This window comes from Cibotium barometz, chromosome 26, assembly GCF_041138505.1.
Source record: "Cibotium barometz isolate CiBa-2024 chromosome 26, ASM4113850v1, whole genome shotgun sequence".
In the NCBI taxonomy this organism is placed as follows: Eukaryota; Viridiplantae; Streptophyta; class Polypodiopsida; order Cyatheales; family Cibotiaceae; genus Cibotium; species Cibotium barometz.
This window is the reverse complement of record NC_141071.1, coordinates 47664873-47687318: the sequence shown is the minus strand read 5'-3', so window position 1 is coordinate 47687318 and position 22446 is coordinate 47664873. Positions and strand designations below refer to the sequence as shown.

At 46.1% G+C, this 22446-nt stretch overlaps 1 protein-coding gene across 1 annotated transcript; it reads left to right on the top strand.

Moving 5' to 3' along the window:
- Positions 1-9753: 9753 nt before the first annotated feature.
- Positions 9754-17176, top strand: LOC147624046 (pentatricopeptide repeat-containing protein At2g33680-like). Its single transcript, XM_086820711.1, has one exon. The coding sequence runs from the start codon at positions 10057-10059 to the stop codon at positions 12058-12060; it is 2004 nt and encodes a 667-aa protein (XP_086676837.1). The 5' UTR covers positions 9754-10056; the 3' UTR covers positions 12061-17176.
- Positions 17177-22446: the final 5270 nt, after the last annotated feature.

The following is a 22446-nucleotide window of genomic DNA, read 5'->3' as shown; positions in this document are numbered from 1 at the left end:
ATGTATATACATACATAAACTACACACACACACACACACACACACACACATTATGTATGCATATGTGTGTGTGTGTGTGTATGTGTGTGTGTGTGTGTGTGTGTGTGTGTGTATATACATACATACATACATACATACATATATATATATATATATATATATATATATATATATACACATATACATATATATATATATATATATTACACACACATGTACACACACACACATACATATGTATAAATACATATATATACAAATATGTATATATATGTGTTAGCAGTAATCTCCTTTATGTACATTACACACCAGTGCCATTGTTGTGGGTGTGCCCGTTTAGGTGTTTTTTCCATTTTTCCCACTTTTCGTGTTTTTTTCCCATGTTTTTCATGGTCATGGGGCTGTTGTTTGCTAGCCGACTTGAGCTGTACTGGCCGACTTGTGCCTTGTACCTAGCCGATTGCACTTTTATTGGCCTATTGCCTGTTTACAGTCATGGACATCACCAGCAGCCAGTCGGTTATCTTTTTCCTTGGCCGACCAGCATAGGTGGGTAGTATAAATACCACCCATGGTCCGACTTGCCATCGGTGTCAAATTGAGTCATGCAGCTGAGTCCCCTTGCAGTGCGTACGGCACATGCCTTCTTTGCATGGTGGTGGCAGCACAACTTTGATCCAGTGTCTGACCCATGGGTTGGTGTTTCAGGCTTCCCAATGACAGTTTGCTTCCCAGGCCTTAGGAAGGAGTACCTTCCTCTTCTCCTGGTGATTGGTGGTGTCATCAAGAGAGTGATGGAGTCCCCTTCCCACTCCTACCTCTGCCTGACGAGGAAATCCAGGATTCCATCCCTGCACATCTGTGTGGCCTCACCGGAGTCAATACTGCATTGCATTTATATTCCTAGCTTCCATGGGGACCCCATATAGTAGTGATGGAGTATTCTGGCCTCCCAGGCCAATGCTTCATTTATAGGCAGATGGGTCACTTAGCTATAGCTTGCCCTCGGTGGTAGTCCAAGAGATCGCCTCTAGTGGTTCCTCCCCTAGTTCTCATGTTAACCCTCACTAGGGGGTAGAGAGAGGGGCAGGTCCTCAGGTAGCAAAGCACCACGCCCCGACTCTGGGGACCTAGCGGATGGTGAGTGGTGGGTGGTTGGACCACACCCGGGCTGCTAGATGGCCACCAGAGTCGAGTGCCGCCACCACTGAGCGCACCAGGCTGGCAGATCTTAGGAGGATTCGATTCTGTGTCAGATAACCATTTTACGAGCATTTATCCTAGCACTTTCCCATTGGAGACACACCCTCTCCAGTCTTCGGCCCCACGAGTATGGCGATCAATCCCTCGTTGAGATCCCCCCCCAACCTCAGTGTTATGAGAGGCCAACGAGCGTCTCGGAGCCCTTGGTGGGCCCCTCTCCCAGCTTTCCTCTCCGATGGATCCCCCTCAGTAGCACCCCTCCCCGGCCTCTCCTCCCCTTAGCCATCTCTCACCGTCATCGATTTTACCCGCCCAACAGCGCCCTCCACCCCTCCTTTATCATTCGAGCCCTCCCTCCCTCCCCCCCCATCTGCCTATGGAGAGCACTCTTGTCACCCCCCAACATCCCGTAACCTGGTGCAGAGGTACCTAGTGGGATCAATCTGTCGCTTGATTCACCAATTCTCCGATCCGGTAGACATGACCATCTCTACCACCCCAATGAGGGCTCTCCACCTAGAGTCCCCAGGTGGGGCCCCCAAGATCCTAGGACAGTCTATGGACTACAGATTCTTTCGGTGTCTACCAATGGAAGGGACTAGCATTTTTGAGGAGACAGTACCCTCTATTCGGGTATGTGTGGTTTTTCACCACTCCAAGCCCTCTACCCCAAATAATGGCACAATGATCTTCTCTTTCCCCTTAAGTGGTACAACCCCCGGGACAGAGTGGGATCTTGAGTTAGTGGTAGCTACCATTTAGGGTCAAGTAGGTGAGGTCTCCCACCATCTCCACATCACCGACATGCTCACCCATTTTTGGCCTTTGTTTAGGATGGATCTTGGAGGTTCAGCCTATCAAGGCCAGGACGGAGAGATGGTAATCTCTAGTCTGGAGGTGTTGCTCTTTATGTTCATGCATACCTCTGATGTGGTACCTCTTTCCCCTCTTACAAATACCTTTACTGTGATTAACGGAGTCCATAGTATACATATGCGCGTGTAGTGGCGTCACATGGAGGATAGGATCAGCGCCCACCTAGTACGCCTTCGCCCCCACATGGATTGTGATTATTCCCCATCTAAAACCTCACCCAAGACTCTTCGAGTGGAGGGAATTTCTGCTAGTGTCGCATCACACCGAGATTGATATGCAAATTGTTTAATGGAACATTTAGGGTTTAGGGGAGGCCTCAGTGCTTTCAAAGACAAGGCATCCTACGAGGCGAGCTTTAGAGGGCCATAGTGGGGGGACCCATAGAAATTTTTTTCATCTAGGAGCATCATCTCTCAGAGGGGTGCACCCGCAAATGCAGGAAGATTCTTCCACGCAAGAGTCATTCTCTTTGTTCCCCGTCCTTCGGCCCCTCAGGGATGTAGGGAGGGGTGTGTATTTCTGTTAGTGAGCAGCTGCTATTACCGACAATGACTGGCTCAGGAGTCATACTTTTTGTTCCCCGTCCTTCGGCCCCTCAGGGATGTAGGGATGTAAGGATGTAGGGAGGGGTGTGTATTTCTGTTAGTGAGCAGCTGCTATTACCGACAATGACTGGCTCAGGAGTCATTGTTTTGTCCCAGGGTGGGCACAATGGATTACCATTACTATTGGAGAGGATAATGTTGGCTTCCTCAACATCGATCCGGCAATGATGACTGGCTCAGGAGTCATTGTCCCCAGGGTAGGCACAATGGATTACCATTACTATTGGAGAGGATAGCACTTGCTTACTCAACATCTATTACCATTACTATTGGAGAGGTAGTAGAGCCCTCTTCTGGAGCTTAGTACGGAAGGCCCTCCCTTAGACTGACTTTTGGGTCTTGGGCAGTGACTTTAACATGATTGAGGCAAGAGGAAAGGCTTGGAGGTGGCATGCTCACAGTTTCAGGAGCAGAGTACTCAACCTGGGAGAGGAGATGATTCTTTCAGATAGGGGACGGGACCCTTGGCATCTTCTAGACTTTGGGCGTAGCTCTGGGAGCCTTTGCTTCTCAAGATCAGATAGGAGAAGCACCGGCCCCAACCTCTCTAGACTTGACAGGTTTTCTGTTGATGAGTGGGCCTGCAGAGCCGAGGGGGTATGATTGGTATTTTGGCAGGTACTTCCTTTTCGGATCACGCCCTGGTTATTTTGCCCTTAGAGGACCCCTGGAGGCATGACATGCATGTTAGCTTAAGGATTCCGCACATCCTCATTCAAGACCCAGAGATATGCATCAGGATAGAGTAGATATGGGCGAGACTAGATTTTCTTTCAGGCTCTGGTGGATGAGGGCTTAGGGGAGATCAACAGTTTATTGCAGGAGAGGCAACCCAGAGCAGATTAGAGGGTTTTCGAGAGTAGGAGAGGAGTTTGGTGAGGAGTCTTTCCTCTCTACAACGTCTTCAGGAGAGGTCCCTCAATAGCTAGTGGATCGAGAGTCAGCTCACCGCGCTACTTGCACAGAGACTAGATCCATAGAGGAGAGGAGGGTGGAGTATAGGTATCATGCTAGGGCCTCTTTCTGGACACAGGCAGGCGATAGAGTCACAGGTGATTTCTTTGACATAGTTGGACCTCACAGGAGGAGAGATGGTATCTGCAGGTTGCGTGGCCAGGATGGAGCTATTGTTTCAGATCCCCCCTAGGTGAGAGCCATCGCCTCACTGACTCTTTTCAATGCCTCCTCATCATCACTGGTGCCCCAGCATCTTCATAGGTGGTGATGCACACGAGAGGGTCTGGCGGCATACGAGGGAGGTGGTTCCCCCTTCTCTTCGGTCATTTTTATTGACACCATTTACTTCTAGGGAGTTGGTGGAGGCATTGACGGCACTTCCCAGGGGAAAATGCCCAGGGGCGGATGGGCTTCTAGTATCCTTCTTTCTTCACCAATGGGACCTCATGGAAGGTGGCCTTCAAGCTGCCTTTAACAAGATTTTGATTATAGGTGCCATGCAAGAGAGGCTCTCAGAGGGCTTGATTCACTTGATTCCTAAGGAGGGTGGGGACAGATTGCAGATCAAGGCCATCAGGAGACTTCAGACTTTTCTCTCAGACTTGATCCATGACACTTGGGCTGGCTTTGTTCAGGATAGGAGCATCCTGGACAACATATTTACCTTCTGGGAGGCAACAACTTTGGCCAAGATGCGGCAGCATGACCTCATTATGCTTCTCCTAGATTTCAAGAAAGCATATGATAGGGTGGATTGGAGCATTCTGGACGGCACGATGAGCCAGATGGGATTCCTTGTGGAGTGAATTCATGGTATTTCAGGACTCTACTCAGCCTCACATAGTCAGGTCCTCATTCAGGGAGCCCGAGGTGACATATTTTCCCTTTCTCGCTCAGTTTGGCAGGGATGTCCATTGGCACCTTACCTCTTCCTTTTTGTCTCGCTGAGGCCATGAGCAATTTCCCCTTTTTCGCTCAGGCCATGAGCAATTTTCTCTATGCCCAAGAGACTAGGCTCGAGGGACTTCGTCTTCCCCTCCAAACGCAGGAGGAGTTTCCTGATTTAGAGTTTGCAGATGACACAGCAGCCTTCCTTTCAGGACATTGCGATTGAGATTTTCTACCGCACATCAGGAGCACATATCAACTAGCACAAAAGTCATATGGTTTTTGGGTAGGTTCAGCACCCGCCCTGACTTGGCGACTAGTTGAAGCTTTCCAATGGATCTCTAGGGGCACTCCAGTTCGCCATCTTAGTTGCCAGGTTGGCATTGATATCTCTCTCGAGCAGCAGCTCACTTCGCGTCTTCTGAGTATTCTGAAGAAGCTTTTATATTGGAGCTTGACAAGGCTCTCCCTAGTAGGCAGAGTGGTGGTGGCGAACCAGGTACTTCTAGCCACCATGTGGTACATCACTTCGTGCTAGGACTTTTCTTGGGCATGCATTGGCTAGGTACAACGATTGATTTGGAACTTCTTAATGGGCCGGAAGTGATGGGAGGCTAGGTAGGGCCAAGATGGCATGGCGAGTGATCATTCAGCCACAGAGCAGAGGGGGGCTTGGCCTCATCGATCTTGCTATTCAGAGCCATGCCCTGCTAGGCAAGTTGATTGTCAGAGGACTCCTTCCTGGTGGTGAGCCCCGGAAGGATTTCTTATTGGCTCGGCCTGCACTCCGAGACTTAGGGGCCTGTGGGTGGCTGCAAAGTACCCGTGGATCTTTAGAAAGATGTGAGCCTGTGGTTTTAGCCCAACTTTTGAGGACAAATTTATAGCCAGTTTACTTCGGGCTTGGAATCATCTCAAGCTAGCTCTCACACATATAGTTCTAGTAGCCTCAGAGGAGGGGCTCCGAGAGCCTTTGGTTTAGAACCCCTTGATCCATTTACCCAATGGCCACATGCTAGGGGCCCGACTGTATGTATCTTGGGGAGCCTTGAGCATGGGACTAGCCAGGTCGCTTGGAGATTAGATTGCACACAGAAGGTTACCCCTAGAGGAGCAAGAGCAAGGCCTAACAGGGATCCGCGGTCGAGATACGCTCAACATCGACATTGACTCAAACATGATATCCTCATGGCAGTCCATGGAGCAGATGAGGAAAGTGGTCTACTAACTTTTTCTATTGGATACCATGGCAGGCTAGAGAGATCAGAGCTTCCCATGGAGGATTTTAGAGGCTGCTCCTTGCTGCAGAGGGTGAGGGTGATCAGTTTTCGGGCATGGGAATGGCACATAGATCTAGCACCGGCCAAGGTGGCTAGGGAGAGAGACTATGGCGTCTATGGATTTTGGAGTGCCGACCTCTCACGCGATTGTAGTGGGACCCGGGTGAGTGGACTCCTGCGGATCGAGAGGGGACTCTAGATGCCCCCTTCTTTGCATACAGAGCAAGGCTAGGCTGCAGGATCTAGATGATTGAGATAGATGGCACAAGGGTAGCAGCAACACATTGGCAGTCACAAGGCCTATCATAGCGCTTCCTTTCTGGAAGAGGCTTTGGGACAGCTTTTGGCCTAGAAAGATCACACTCTTTCTTTGGCTCATGGCACATAGGAGTTTGGCCTTGGCTGGCAGTTGGAGGTCGGGCAATGGTTTGTTCATGGTGCGGCCACCATGAGGAGTCTTAGCGACATTACCTTTAGGATTTCCCAAAGGCTCAATAGGTTTGGCAGCAGATTCTCCGCATATTCGCTATGGATAGGGCATCGACCAAAATCATCACTTGGGACACTATAGCTTGGGCCATAGAGGTTGGAGTGATCAGGGCTTCTGAGGAGGATGGGGAAGGACTAGCCCTTCAGGTCTCTCACCATCGTATTGTAGCAGTACCAATCACAGTCCCCCTCCCACATGTGACTGCGGCGGCCAGCAGGCTCATGCAAGAGATGGGAGATTTACAGTAGCATCGTAGCCTGGCACATTTGGCATGCTAGATGTAGCGAGGCCATCAAGGATACCCACACTCCGCTAGCTGAGACCATCAGGAGCATATGGCTTGATATCGTTCATACTCTCTGTGGTTGGTAAGTGGGGAGGTTTAGACCACATGCGGAAGTGGCAAGAAGCCTTCCTGAGACTTTGGAGGCCTAGCCCTTTCCTCACAGATAGAGGCAGTGACCCCATTCAGCATTACAGACCACCTGTGTGGTTGGTCCCCCCCTCCCCCTGTATGAGATAGCCTTCTTCTCGCAGAGCGGCCAGGCGAAGGAGAAGCACCTCTTCCCCTTATGATCACCTATTTCCCACCCTTATATGAGGTGAGTTTTTATTTAGCCCTTTGTGGTTATACTTGGCCGTTTGTGGCTCTTTTTCTTTAACTAATTGAAGGATCTTTTTCCAGAGAAAAAAAAGTCACTTAGTGGAGAACTATTATCCTTTATGACCCTTTTATGACTTTTATGACATTACACACTAGATATTTAGCTTTCTTTCTCTAATCTAGGTTTAGCTTTATTTCAATTTGCAACGAAGCTTTGTTTTCGCTAGCACTTATACACATTGGGGTTTAGGCACATAGGCTTTGGGTATGGACATTTTAGGGTAAGGGGCTATATAAGTCACTTGGTGGACAACTATTGTACTTTATGACCCTTTTATAACCTTTTATGCCTTGTATGACATTTTGAATCGTGGGAGGGTCACTCGTAAATTTTTAAGCGTAGCATAAGGTTTCAATAGAAAGGATTTCTAAAATCCCTTTTATGCCTTGTATGACATTTTGGCTTTCTTTCTCTAGTCCACACTAATCGCGGGAGGGTCACTCGTAAATATGTAAGCATAGCATAAGGTTTCAACAGAAAGGATTTCTAAAATCCCTTTTTTACACATTTTTTATATACATAAGGGTACCATTTAAAAGAGGTATTCACTTGTTGAATAGAAAAAGAGTATGTTTTATTCATGAAAAAATCACAGATAAGGGATTTTAAAAATAGGCCTTGAATTTATAGTGAACCCCCTGACACACTAATCTAAGCTAATCATGGATAATCCAAGCTAATCAAAGCTAATCTAGGCTAAGCTAGGTTAATCTAGCCCTTGGCTTTGATCTTGATCTGGGCTAAGCTAGGTTAGTCTAGCCCTTGGCTTTAATCCAAGATAATCCAAGCTAATCAAAGCTAATCTGGGCTAAGCTAGGTTAATCTAGCCCTTGGCTTTGATCTTGATATTTTGATTAAGGAGTGATTAGAGCACTTAATCATTCTTGGATTTAGGGCCTATAGATTAGAGCACTTAATCATTCTTGGATTTAAGGCCTATAGATTTTAAACAATCATTTCTTTAATTTTTCTTGGTCTTTGATTCTTGATTAGAGTTTGGTTAGATTAATTAATATCAAATTAGGAATAATAATAATTTATAGCAATCAGATTTTGAGTTATGTTATTTTTTAAATTAACATTTTCTTAATAATATGGAGTAGATAACCTTAATCTCGGGTATAGATTTACAACAGATTTTAGAACCCTAATCCCTATCATTAGTGCAAGATTTACCTTGAGTGATTCCTTTTATCAAATCTATTCATCATAAACCCTTGTTTTCTTTCACATTTGCTTAGTTTTTGAGGAATCTTGGTAGTTTAGAGAGAACTTTTGGTTTCCTGTGCAAATCTTGGTGCAGAGTTTATCACAAGAAGGTGTGCAAATCTGAAAAAAAAGCCTAAACAACATTTTCTTGAAGCTTTTGGAGAAATTATATAAGAAGAAGGCTGTTATGCAAGGTTTTAATGGAAATCTTGGTGATGGAGTGCAAAAGAAAGTTCAAGAGATTTTCTTGGTGTTTCTTGGAGCAGTTTATGTAAATCTTTGAAGAAAAAAGTCAAGAAAACTGATGTTGTATAGTCTACAACAGTTTCAACAATGGAAAGCTTGATCGCACTCCTTGGCTTCACATTTGACTAGGGAGGATACATTGTTAGCCTCGTCTCATCGGCATTGTGCTACATTCCTTTTGATTTGATCTGGGAGGAGGGATCATACACCCGTGGTGATGACATTGACATTTAATTATGGAGGTGAGTTTTCGCTTTGTATATTGATTGTATGTGTTTGTTGTGCATGATCACCCTTTGATTTTGGGGATGAAATCATTATAGTGGAGAGGATGGTTTGCAACAAAGCTATTTTCCACTAACACATGTACACATTGGGGTTTAGGCACATAGGTTATTTTCCACTAGCACATGCACACATTCGGGGTTTAGGCACATAGGCTATTTTCCACTAGCACATGAACACATTGGGGTTTAGGCCATAGTTTTTGGGCATGGACTAGTATGGACACATTTTAGGGTAAGTGCTATGTAAGTCACTTGGTGAACACATTGGGGTTTATGCACATAGGCTTTGGGCATGGGCTAGTATGGACACATTTTAGGGTAAGTTGTACTTTATAACCCTTTTACTACACACACACACACACACACACACACACACACACAGATATACACATATATATGTATATTTATAAATATTGTTAACAAAGGCAAGCCGACTCCTATAGAGAAATTCTTAGCTTGTTGTTTAGTGAAGGCACCAAGATGTTGATAGTTTGAACTTTTTGCAATGCAAAATATCAAATATCAAATTGAAAATTAAACATTAGTTTAGAATACGAAGAGATTTTTTTCCTTCCAAAAGCCCCCTTTTGAGGGGATGTCACCAAGTTAGAAGCTACACCACTCACACACTTAAGCCTACGGTGTCGGGGCTCAAACCCAACGACTTGTTGGTTAGGGTGCGTGGTGATGAGCTAAACCACTCGGGCAAGTGCCCGCTAACAACATAAAGAGCATTTGAAACTTTACAATGAGTCTTTTAGTTTATCCCAACTCCTCTCTCTCTCTCACTCTCTCTCACACCCATGACACACTGTGAGAAGACTCCTTATCTCTCTCTCCCCGGTCTCACCCACGCACACGTGCATGTGTACGCACGCGTGCACACATGCGAAAAGAGAGAAGATGGGAGCTTAAAAACAACATTATTAATAATATTTGGCTTTTGAAATATTACGTTGAAAATTTCTTCCTATGTGTCATTGAAAGTGCCGATCGTGTGTTTGTGCAGGGATTAAAATGGGGATCCAAAGTCTAGGTCGTGGGGTCGAATCTCTCCTAGGCGAGCGATTGTGTGGGACAGTTCGCATTCCGTTTCATTTTTGCAAAGCTGCGAGTGAGTCTTTGCTGCCCTTTTCCTTGGCGTGGCACACCCAAGCCCCCCAGATTCTTAAGCATAGACTGACCTAGGATAAGCTATAGATGGGGGGATGTGCAATCCAAGTTGGGTTCAAGAAGACATGCAGAAAGCAGAAGAGCCTTGTGCCATGAAGGCACTCGAAGAAGTGAACGACCACCACCACCATCACAGTCATTGGGAGATTCTTAGCTTAGAGGAGGCACTATGAAGGGATGACCCCCCTCAACCCCTCGGTTGAGGAGCTTGCATGCATCTTGCACCAGTGCAGAAAGGAAAGAAACCTCACTCATGCCCTGCGCTTGCATGCCTACATTAGCGAAAATGGGCTCGAAGCCCATCCATCACTTGGAAACTGCCTTGTCTCGGCATTGGTGGAAGTTGGAAGCATGTGCCTCGCCCAGCAGGTTTTTGAAAGGCTGGTGCATCGAGATGAGCATTCGTGGAACTCTCTCATTGTAGGTTATGTTAAACATGGGGAGTCACACCGTGCTCTCACCCTATACCAGAAAATGCAGGAGGATGATTCTGTGCATCCAAATGGGTATGCTTTTGTGGCCTTACTCAAGGCTTGTGCTACGTTGAAAGATCTGGAAAGAGGCCACAAATTACATGCTGAGGTTGACAGAAAAGGGTTGCTGGAAAATGACGTTTTCATTTGCAGCACCTTGGTTGATATGTATGCTAAATGTGGCTCCCTTGCAAAAGCACAGGAAGTGTTTGACAAGCTCCAGGTTCGGAATGTAGTCACATGGAATGCTCTAATCACAGGATATGCGGAACACGGGCATGGTGAAGAAGCACTTAACTGTTTTGAACAGATGCAATATGAGGGCTTCTCTCCAAGTGCAGTCACACTTGTTTGCAGCTTGAAAGCTTGTGGCATCATAGGAGCGGCAGTTAAGGGATCCGAAATACATGCTGAGATTGCTAGAAAGGGGTTTCTGGAAAGAAACATTTTTGTTGGCAGCACCTTGGTTGACATGTATGCTAACTGCGGCTCACTCACAACAGCACAAGAAGTGTTTGACAAGCTTCCAGTTCGAGATGTGGTCTCGTGGAATGCACTAATAACAGGATATGTCGAACATGGCAGTGGTCAGGAAGCGCTTCACTGTTTAGATCAGATGCAACATGAGGGCATCTCTCCGAGTGCTGTCACATTTGTTTGCAGCTTGAAAGCGTGTGGCAGCATTGGAGCCATGGTCAAGGGACAAGAAATACATGCTGAGATTGTAAAAAAAGGGTTGGAAAGAGAGCTCCTTGTAGGCAGCACCTTGGTTGATATGAACTGTAAATGTGGCTTGCTTGCAGAAGCACAGGAAGTGTTTGACGAGCTTCAAGTTCGAGATGTGGTCTCCTGGACTGCACTAATCTCAGGATATGCCGAACATGGCCGTGGTGACGACGCACTCTTCTGTTTTGAAAAGATGCAACATGAGGGCATCTCTCCAGATGCTGTCGCACTTGCTTGCAGCTTGACAGCTTGTGGCAGCATTGGAGCCTCAGTCAAGGGTCGAGAAATACATGCTGAGATTGCCAGGAAGGGGTTGGAAGGAGAGGTCCTGATTGGCAACACCTTGGTTGATATGTATGCTGAATGTGGCTCACTTGAAACGGCACAGGAAGTGTTTGACAAGCTTCCAGTTCGAGATTTGGTTTCATGGAATGCACTAATCGCAGGGTATGCCCAGCTTGGAGAGAGTGAAAACGTTTTCCATATCTTTGACAGATTGCTTGGAGAAGGTTTACAGCCAGATCTGGTCACAATGGTTAGTGTTCTTAATGCATGCAGTCATGCAGGTCTTGTGGATAAAGGACAGATGTACTTTGAGACCATTAGCAACGACTATGGTTTTGCCCCAACTCTTGAGCATTACAGTTGTATGGTTGATCTCCTTGGCCGTGCAGGCCATATAGAGAAGGCGGTAGCAATGATGAGGAAGATGCCATTCCATCCTGGTATTTCGTTATGGCATACCGTATTGGGGGCTTGTCGAAAGTGGGGCAACGTGGAGCTTGGAAGACGCGCCTTTGAACATGCAGTGCGACTGGATGAAAAGGACACTGCAGCTTATGTCTGTATGTTTAACATCTATGCAGATGCTGTTATGCAGGAGAACGGGCACGTGATTGAGGCAATGAGAATGGAAGAGCAAGCATGGAGGAAGCAGGGACATAGTTGGTGGGCAGACTCCTTTGTTTCTGGTTGGGGATAAAAGACATCCGGCAAAAACATTCATGCAAAGTTAAAAGATCCTTCACTCAAAATGACGAAGGAAGACTATGTCCTAGGCTTTTGTTTCCCTCGAGTAGATCATTCTGAAGTCGCAATTTCATGTGCCCGGAGGTGGCTTGGTCTTCAGCCCGAAGGCGTTACAACTTGTGGGCACAAATCAGCCACGATACCAGTGGGACATGTGGGCATTTGAACACCGGGCCTTGCCTTTCCAAGTGACAAGCCCGCACTGCTGGGCTATGCACCCGTTGCCGGTATGTCCAAGGCTTGGCTATCGTATTTTCCTTAGTAAATACAGCCAAGGAGTCAGATCCATGTGCTGTAGAAGTCTTGGAGTCAGATCTATGTGCTGTAGAAAGAGTCAGATCTATGTGCTGTAGAAATCTTGGGGTCTGCAATGACTGCCATTCGGCTATGGCATTTATAACAAAGATATAGCAGCGAACAATTGCTGTCAGAGATGCAAATCTTGACATGTTTTTGAGGAAGGAAAGAGTGCTTAGGGAGATTTTTGATGACAGTGCTCTCCTTTATGAGGTGTGACAGATTGTTGCTTAAAAAAGCTGGTGGTGTGGAAGAAACGTCCAAGAATTATCTTATATCAAATAATAAGAACCTCGCTGGATATGAAAATAAGGTTCAGTATTCCACTTGTCGATGTCCAGTCGAGACCCGGCACTTCTGTGGTTCCAAACCACCTAGTTGGCTCCGGAGGAGACGCGACAAATGCCACTGTGCCCAACATGATAAGCCAACGCTAGTGCGTTGCATCGTCGATCTGCCTATGCTAAGGGAGTTGGTCGTCGCGACAGCGTAGAGGTTAGTTTCTTCATTTGATGAGATTCTTGACATGGCTCCTAATTCTGTTTCCAGATAGGAGTCACGTCCGGACAAGAATGACGTTGAACCCAGAGTCCAGTGAGAAGACATATCCAGACGGAAAGCACTAACACAAACTAGGAATCAAAGACTTGTACAACACAGAGAATGAAGAATCACACCAACAATCACTGTATATCAGAGTGAAGGCTTAGCCCAAAGTACAATGCAATAGCCCACAATTGACACTCTCTACTCCCTTTTTTCTCTGTATCTTGGATAGTTTCCCTTTTCCCCTTTATCTCTGCTTGGGTACTACCTGTTGGCAAGATTCAGTTACAAGGTTGTTACAAGAAAGTTGTTGCTCAACGGATATACAAGGCGACGAAACTAGTGGTAAGGGTGGGCACTGGCCGACGGTTGGATGACCCCCAACACCTAGCAATCACGGTGGACGTTGCGCCAGCAGCGAAGCCCACATGATTCCTTGTTATTGCCTTTCTGGACTTCTTCAATTCTTTGAAAGTTCAAAAATTTCATTTTCGGAATCCGGGTCTGAATCTAAGGTCTATTCCAGCCCCCTTTCTCCGGTCCTTCCTCTATGGCAAGGTCCCCAGAGACAAACTTTATTGGCTTGTCTTGGGCATACTTGGGCTCGTAAGCCCTCTTCTTGCTGCTCATCCTTGCATGCCCAATTCCCATCCTTTCATCTGCCTGTCGGAACTGTACATCAATGGACTTAGCATAGGGGTACTTCTTGGCCCTTTCCATCACTTTAATGGCCATCCCTGTTGCAAAGGCGTGCAGCTCAGTTTTCTTTGGGATGATAGTTGTGTTCTTGAACACTATCTGCTTGGGCTCTCTTGATCTCCTTCTCCCTTGACTCCATTTCCATCCATATGGTGGTTTTCTTGTCGGTTCTAATCTAGCACGTGCCCTTTTTTCTTATGTCAGGTGACTCCGTTGGTGAGGGGCATTGGCAGTCCTGCCCTGTGCATGGGATATTTCCTCCTCGCTCGGATCCTCGTGTCATAAGACTCCTCCGCTTCCTCGCACTGCTCGCGATCCGGTTGAGGAACGTTTTCTTGGTGTTGATTCTGTGGCCTGGGAGTTGCTTTGCTCTTGTATTTCTAGCTGTGCCGCGTCTAACTGGGTCATGAATCTGGCAATCTCCTCCCAGTTAGACGGTTGTACCACTCTTGTTTGCTAAATCAGACTCTACATATGTGCGAGGGATGTTTCTCTCCAGCCTGTTATATTCTTTTGTGTTCTTTCTCCTTGGAGCCTATGTTGTAGCTCTTCTTTTTTCTTTTTTTCCCTTTTTGCTCACTTCTGGAATTCTTCAATCATTCGATCTTTGTTCTATATCTCGGCAGCGTGGGCCTTCCTTATGGTCTCCACCTGTTCTACGTTTTTCTGAGTTCAGACTTGGATTTCTTTAGCTCTTTTGCATGTGTTCTCCTTGTAGCATCCACTTGATCCTATCTTTTCTTTAGATCGGCATGGGTAGTTGTCATGGCGACGTTCAGCTCATTGACTGTCACTTTTCCTCCTTTTTCTCGTATTCTTGGCAAGGGTTGTGGACTCAATCTCCTTCTTGAGGGCTTTTATAGTCAACCCATCTTGCCTTTGTTGTTCTTTGTACTCTGCTACCAGTCCTTCCAACTCTTCAATTTGTGCTCTAAGGGTAGGCTCATCTCCAGCTCTTTCTTCCAGTCTTTTTGTAGCTGTCCATGTAGCTGTCCAGGCATGCTCTCATAGCTTATCATCGGGGATTATGTCCATAGATGATCCCTTTTATGGTACTAGATCCTTTCCTGTCTCCTCAGGCTGCTCTTGCGTCTTCTTCCCATTCCCTTTTAGCGGGGTGAACTAGTTCTTCAATGTCTCTACTTCTACCCTAAGTTGCTCATTTTGAGCTTGTAGCTCCTTTTCCTTGCTGGTGTTTGCTCCATTGGATCCTACCTCCTTGTCTCCTTGGCTGTGGGCAGCAGTCTCCAGGGCTATTGTGGGGAAAGCTCTTGTCCGCTTTCCTACATCCGGATTTTCATCTTGCCTTTGGAAGGGGACTATTTACGTGCAGGTAGGTGTGGGGGGCTGCATTGTCGTTGTTAGTTTTTCCAGATATCCACCCACCTCCTTTTGGTCCTCCATGGTGTGGCCTTTTCATTATTTCTTTTTTTCTACGTCTTGTTCATATACTTCTGGTTCTTCCTCGGCGTCCAGGACTACAAGTCCGGCTTTTGCCTTGACTAGTTCCACGTTGTCTTTATCCACCTTGGTCTGCACCTCTCTTATGATTTTGATGTGTTCTTCTTTGATCAAGAGGATTTGGCCCTCCATCTTACCTGGCTCTTCGTTGCCCTGTCCATTTCCTCCTTTAGCTGCTTGATGGCCTCCTCGTTTCTGGCCAGTGCTCCTTTTATTATTGCCATTTCTCTTTTTGTTTCTTCTTCTTCTTTATGAAGTTTCAGCAGTTGATTTTGCATTTCTTCCACCGTGCTTGCTTCTCTTCTCCTTCGGTTTAACTCCTTTTGCAAAGGCTCCTGTTGACTCTTCATGGTCTGGATGATTCCATCCTATTCCTTGACCACAGCTTGTAGCTTGGTGATGTGCTTAAGTCCCTCTGCCATGCACTTCTGTAAGTAATTGAGGCATCCCGCACCTAATCTATGTCGAAGGACTCCATAAACTGTGCAGGGAGCTCAGCTTGTGCTTCCATTTGCAGGGGTTGTGCTTGCTCCAGTTGCAGTCATTCTCTGTCTTCAGCTTTCTGCTATGCCTATTTCGGTTGAGGGCGTCCCGCAATTGTTGTTTCTTGCTGTAAGTATTGACTTGTCGATATCGGCGAAGTTCGTCTTTAGCTTCTTGCTGCTTTTCTCCTCCACTTTCTTCCCTTTCTTTCCTTTCTTCTTTTCCCCGAACTCAAAGGTTCTCTTCCTTCCGGATATTGCCTGTCCAGAGCTCCTCTATTGCTGGGACCTTACCTTAGTCTCCTTCCTTCGTCTTGCATCTTTCTTGATGCTTGTTTCGTCCTTTTGGCTCTCCTCCTCCTTCGCTGCTGCTCGTTGTGCTTTGAAAAGAGTTGTTAGGTAGGGGCTGATCTTTGTCTTGGTGTTTGGGGGGTGACCTTCTCGATCTGGTCTTTTAGATTATTATACAATTCCTCCGTCAAAGCCACCTTTGTCCCTGCCTCTGTTGTTGTGAAGAGTTTTTGGAAAACCCATTTTGGTGCTAGGGAAAGCGGGAATGGCAGGTGTGCAGATGAGGGAGAGGTTTGGTTGCACATACTTGGTGTTTAGTGTGTCCGTGTTAAACCCTAGCATGTCGTCAGCTGATGTGACTTTTGTATATACTTAGTTACAGGGTGTGTGTATTGAAGCTTTTGTACGCATGAATAAGGGCTTGCAAGTTTAGTGGCGTGAGGCACTTTAAGAAAGCCTTACGCATATAAACATGGATTATGAGGAGGTGTGCTTAAGGCCCAAGAGAAAAAGGGATGGAGTGGGAACTCCCAACAAATATCAAAAATCAAAACATAAAAGATAAAAGCTTTAAACCTTTGCTGCATGTATCAGAAGGAGACGGCGTGGATACGTCAACATTGAGCTATAATGGGAAGGCAGTGGTCATTCTGTGTGGTCGAGACCTGATCACGATGGAGCATGGAGATTACAGGCAAGTATGCGGTGCAAGGTAGCCATGTCTACCTACGTGGGGCATGCATGGCCATACAGTAGCAGCATGGGTTGCACGACATTCCAAATGTGGGTCTGTTGGGCGGCGTCTTGAACAGATACTCCTTCTTTATAAGGAGGGCTTGGGCTTATGGTTTGGAGGTGGCCTGGAGGAACACGCCGTTAGGCTGCCTCTCTGTGGCTAAGGACGAGAGGCCGATTGATGTAGAGGGCGTCATATGATGCTGCAATTGAGATCCGAGACCCGAAAGAGGTAGAGAACGTTGGACCAGAAGCGAGGAGGACCAGTCAAAGCAAGGAGTGAAGGCTTATGGGGTGTTGTCACTGAGGCAGCGGCTTACTGTGTTGACATTATTAGAGACTCCATAAGGGAATGAACTCGGTGTGAGTGGGCTGCTCCTGTAGCGGCCATTAGCAAGGCAGTTGAAGGCATAACTGGGCTGCTTGTGGGCAGTCTATCGAAGAGCATAGGAGGTTGAGACCCAGGCATACCATCGGCACGAAGATCGGAGACATGAACAAGCTTGTATACCTTATTCTCTTCCCATTATCATGATAAGACACTACATACTTCTCTGATCTTGAGTCAGTCATAATGTGTTGTTTTGTATTGATTTTAGTACTAGGTGTGTTTGAATGATGTATATGAGGGGTTGATGCTATTGTATGGTGAATAACATTTTGTCTTTGAGCCAAGGCTTTGTAAATCATCTATATGCTATGTATGTGTGTGTGTCATGTCCAAAGATTGATGTAATCAAGAGTTCGATGAGCCTCCCAAGTTGTATCATGTGTGTGTGTATGGGAATAAGAGGTATCTGAGACCATTGGTGTTGATGGTGTGTGTTGGTTATGTTGAGTCAAAACAATTCATTCATTGTCTTTTGAGCCTTTGTGTTGACATTGTGATGGTGTGTTGGTCCCTTGCCAGATCAAGGGTGGTGCCCTCTTGCTTCCAGTGGTGTTAGTTGCTGTGTTGGTCTCATGATCAATAGTGTGGAGTGAGCTATGGAGAGGCAGCTTTCTGCTCTACCCAAAATCCTCACACTGTCTTTACCAAACTAAATGCCATTCTGGACATGCAGTATGGCTTTTGGGTGAGGTTAATCATCTCCACCATTAAGAGCATATGTTTGTGCCTATCCTCGTTTGGAGTTTCTCTGATTTTGAACTATTTGGTCTTTCCTTCCAACAGATCGAACTCCTTAATTAGGTCTTCTTCGTCGCCTGGCTTGATCTCTCCTTCTCCTTCAGCCTGGTAGTTTGAAGACCTCTACCACGTATAGGGCATTGAAAACCTTTTTCTCCCCTGATGGAAGCGTGATGGTGTTGGTCTTCTGCAGCTGCACCAGTTGCTCCGCGGACTTGTACTTTTGTTGTAGCTCCTCCCAAGGCAGCTCAGCGAACTCCTTTAGCCCCATCCTCTCCAGCCATTCGGCATGTTTGTCCACCTCCTTGTGTACGGTGGAGGATAGAGGCTTGAACTCTAGCACCATGGTTCTTGTTTCGGGAATGCCGGGGATGAGCATGAGAAGGCGAGGGAAACATAGTTTAGCAGAGAGGGAATCTAGCACGCATAGAGAATTTTCGAAATGTAATTTGGGAACTAGGCTTTTGATGGAGAAGCACGACCGTTGTTTGACCTTCCCCAAGGGCGACCATAATTGCTTCATATTCTCATGATTGTCCCAGATCCTCCTTGCTACCCTATCATCAACGCTATGCGCAGTATTCACAAGGTTATTAATGGCCGGGTCAATATTCGGTGTTGGTGATGTGGCGAGTTCCTTTTCACATCCATGCACCCCTTTTTGTGGCGGCAACCTTGACTTTCCCACTTGTTCCATGTTGTTGCCACCTGGCTCCTCAGCTTCACAAGTTGTTCGATCCTGTGCACCTCTGATTTTTCCGGAGAGCTTTTCAGCCACTGCTATCCTGAGACTCTATGTCAGGAACTTCATGGATACTACTGCTTCCAGTCCATACACCATACTGAAGGGTGTAAGTTGTGTTGCATTCTTATAGGCTGTCCGGAATGCCCATAACGTCCAGTGCAGCTTTGTGTCCCAGTCGTTTTGTTCTCATTCACTGTCTTGATCAGGATTCCCTTAAGGATCTTATTGGTGGACTCTACTTGCCCATTGGCTTGTGGATAGTAAAGTGTCAACTTCTTGTGTATTATCATGTGCTGCTTCGTTAATTTCCTGATCACTTCATTGATGAAGTGAGTCCCACTGACGATCTCTATAGGGTATCCGAATCTTGTCATTACAAGTTTATAGAGAAACTTTTCTACGGATGATGCCTTGCGACTGTCTCTAAGAGCCTTGGCCTCTACCCATTTTGTGCAATAATCAGTGGCCACCAAGATGTATTTGTTTCCTGTCCTTTGAGTAGCTAGTTTGAATGGGCCGACAAAGTCCAGACCCCACTTTTGGAATGGCTCAAGTGGCACGACTGGATTTTAAGGCATCTTGTCTGCATCATTCGGTTGTCCCAGCCTCTGACACATGTCGCACTCCCTTGCGAACTTGTGTGTATCTTTTAATGCAGTTGGCCACCATAGCCCTGCTTGGAACACCTTCCGTCTTGTGACTTCTCCGGAAAAATTTCTATCGCTTACACCTTGATGCGCTTCTGCTAAAACAGCCTGTTGCTCGTGCTCGGGGATATATTTCCTAAGAATCTGGTCGATGCCCATCTTGTAGAGCTGCCCAACCACTACAATGAATGACTTGCTCCGGAGAGTCAGCTTCTTTCTCTGATCTATGGACATGTACTTCGGAAAGGACAAGTCGGACAAGAATTGCAGCATTTCATCGTACCAGTTGGGTCTTTCTCCTTATGTGAGGTAGAGCTGCGTATTTGGAAAATCGTCCTCCACCCCTTCTGGTTCTTCTCCTGTTTCCAGTCTTGGCAGGAAGTCTGCCACTACATGCTTGTTCCTAGGGGTGTGCCTTATGTTGAAATCAAATTCGTGCAACAAGAGCATCCATCTGGCCAACTTTCTTGCCAGGTCTGGTTTGTTTATTAAGTGTAGGAGAGCTTTGTGATCTACATGAAACTCAAACATCTTACTTAGCAAGTAGTACCTGAACTTTTTGATGAAGTAGATCATTCCCAATGACTCCTCCTTTGTGGTGGAGTAGTTCTTTTCCGGTCTGGACAGTCTCTTGCTTGCATAGTACATTGGTCTGTACCATCCCTCTTGTGCTTCCTGCATCAAAAATTCTAACATAGTACAGTGGTACTTCTTGTTCTAGAGCTTCAGCCTATCTACGATGGTACCGCATTTTCCTATTTGAGCTTCCTTCGTTCTCCATGCCGACTCCATTGTGCTCTTATGACTCTATAGTTAGCATTCTTGACACTAGTTAGTGTGTGCTTTCTTTCTGGGCTTCTTTTGACTAGTTTACTCTACTGACTGTGCAGGACTTAGGACTTAACCTATACTAGCCTCTATTTCTCTACTCCCCTAATTGGTGTACCAGTCCCCAGCAAGATCGCCAAAAGTGTTGGTGTCCGGTTGAGATCCGGCACTTGTGTGGTTCCAAACCACCTAGTTGTCTCCGGAGGAGATGCGACTAATGTCAATGTGCCCAACGCGATAAGCCAATGCTAGCGCATTGTGTTGTCGATCTGTGTATGCTAAGGGAGTTAGTCGTGACATCGCATTAGTTCTTGAATGTGATGAGATTCTTGACGTGGCTCGTAATTCTGTTTCCAGATAGGAGTCATGTCTGGACATGAATGACGTTAAGCCCAAGGTCTAGCAAGAAGACATATCCAAACAGAAAGCACTAACACAAACTAGGAATCAAACAGACTTGTACAATACAGAGAATGGAGAATCACACCAACAATCACTGTATATATCAGAGTAAAGGCTTAGCCCAAAGTACAATGCAATAGCCCGTAGTTGACACTCCCTACTCCCTTTTTCCCTGTATCGTGGATAGTTTCCTTTTTTCCTTTTACCTTTGGCACCCGGGTACTACTTGTTGGCAAGATTTAGTTGCAAGGTTGTTACAAGAAAGTAATGCTGAACGGATATACAAGGGAGCAAAACTGGCGACAAGGATGGGTGCTGGCTGACAGTTGGATGACCCCCAACAACACCTGAAAATTTCCAGTGCATAAGCAATGCAGCCACAAAGTATTTATGGGTAGACATTTCACTCGGCTCAGACAGTGTATGGGTATCACTGTGCTCTTTCTTTCTGTAGTTTTACAGGCTAGAGGTGAAGCATTTACTTTAACTGATGGGGGGTCCATATAGGTTTTCTCTTTCCTTTTCAGTGGTATCTCGTGATGGGGGCAATTTCCCTGCTTTGTTGTGTTGTACACAAATTGCTCCAGGTCAGGGGAGCTTGGTTGCCTGTGAGGCATTGGAGTCTCATGTGCCTCCTGGTTGGTTTGGGAGTAGGCTCCAGCTTTGCGTAGTTTGGAGGAGGCCGCGTTGGCAGGATCTGTTTCTTTTCTATACTTGGCTGTGATCTCAACCATTCCACGGCGGGGAAAATGTTGGGGTTGTAAATGAAGATACATCTCCACTGCGGACTACTTGTGCTTATAAGAGTTCTGAGAAAGAGGAGAGCGCAGCAGAATTACAAATGCAAACACTCACAAGAAGATAGACTCAACGCCTATTGTATGTTTCATTTACAAGAATGTTGCAATTGAATGCTCAAGTACCAAAAGAAACACTGAATGATGTTCTCCTGATCTCCGCGTAACGCTGCTGTTAGATGCCAATGTTCAACCTTGAGTAAACGTTCCTTTGCGTTTTTCTTTTAAGATGTAGAAGCATCGCCTCTTGTTGAGAATAGTCTTGAACAAACGTTCAGCTGCTGCTTGTGAATCTCAGCATATGGACCCTGGCTTCACAAAACCCCACATATGTGTGCCAATGAACGATTCAAATGGAATCACAAGACCTCATAACTGTTGCATCAACGCTGGTACCTTTGGGCACTCGTATGCTTAGAGCAAAATCTCCCTCCTGGAACCACAAAAACCGTAGAAGAAATGAAGAAACTTCACCGCTTTGAAGAATCCTCTTGGCCCTTAAATTCACCTGTCCAAGATACCTTGGGATCTAGAGAACACATCTGTTTTATAAACAGAGGGAAGTGTCTCTTGGTGGTTTAAGGTGCCATATGGTGGCTACCTCATTGGTTGTTATGTTCCATAAGGTGCCGCATGGTGGCTGTGGATTGGATATTTTGAAATAAGAGTGTTGTGATTCGAGGTGGCTAGATGTACCCACGTATTCTCAGAGTGAATGAGAAACCTTACTTTCTGAGTTAGATGCCTCGTGGTGCTAATAAATCACAAAAGTTAGCCATTTTCCTTTGCACATGGATAGGCAAAGCAATCTCTAACCAATTTTGCGACCAATGGGGTTATTTGCAACATTTTTTAAAAATTTGTGCAACTAATTCCTAGTTGATGAGAGGACTCCTCTCAAGGCCCTGCATGCCCTTTTACAAACACCACACACTACACACACCCACGGGCAACATTACAAGGTAGCATCATTCGGGGTAGCCAGCAGGGCTTGAACCCATAACCTCAGGCATATCAACCAAACACCTTAACAACTAAGGTACCGTCCAATGACTAAGACGTCAAGGTCTAAGTGAGCATCCAAGCTTGGGTGCCCATCCCAGCGCATTGCATACCCAAGTGATGGGCAATGCTTTTGGGTGTCTTGGTAGTCTATAAATTAAAGGCCCTATGCCCCGGGTACCAGGGAAATGAGTTCCCATGCCCCCTAGCAGGCGCTTCAAGCAAACTTTAAGATAATCACACCACTTACACACCCAATAGGAAATTGCATGTTTCAC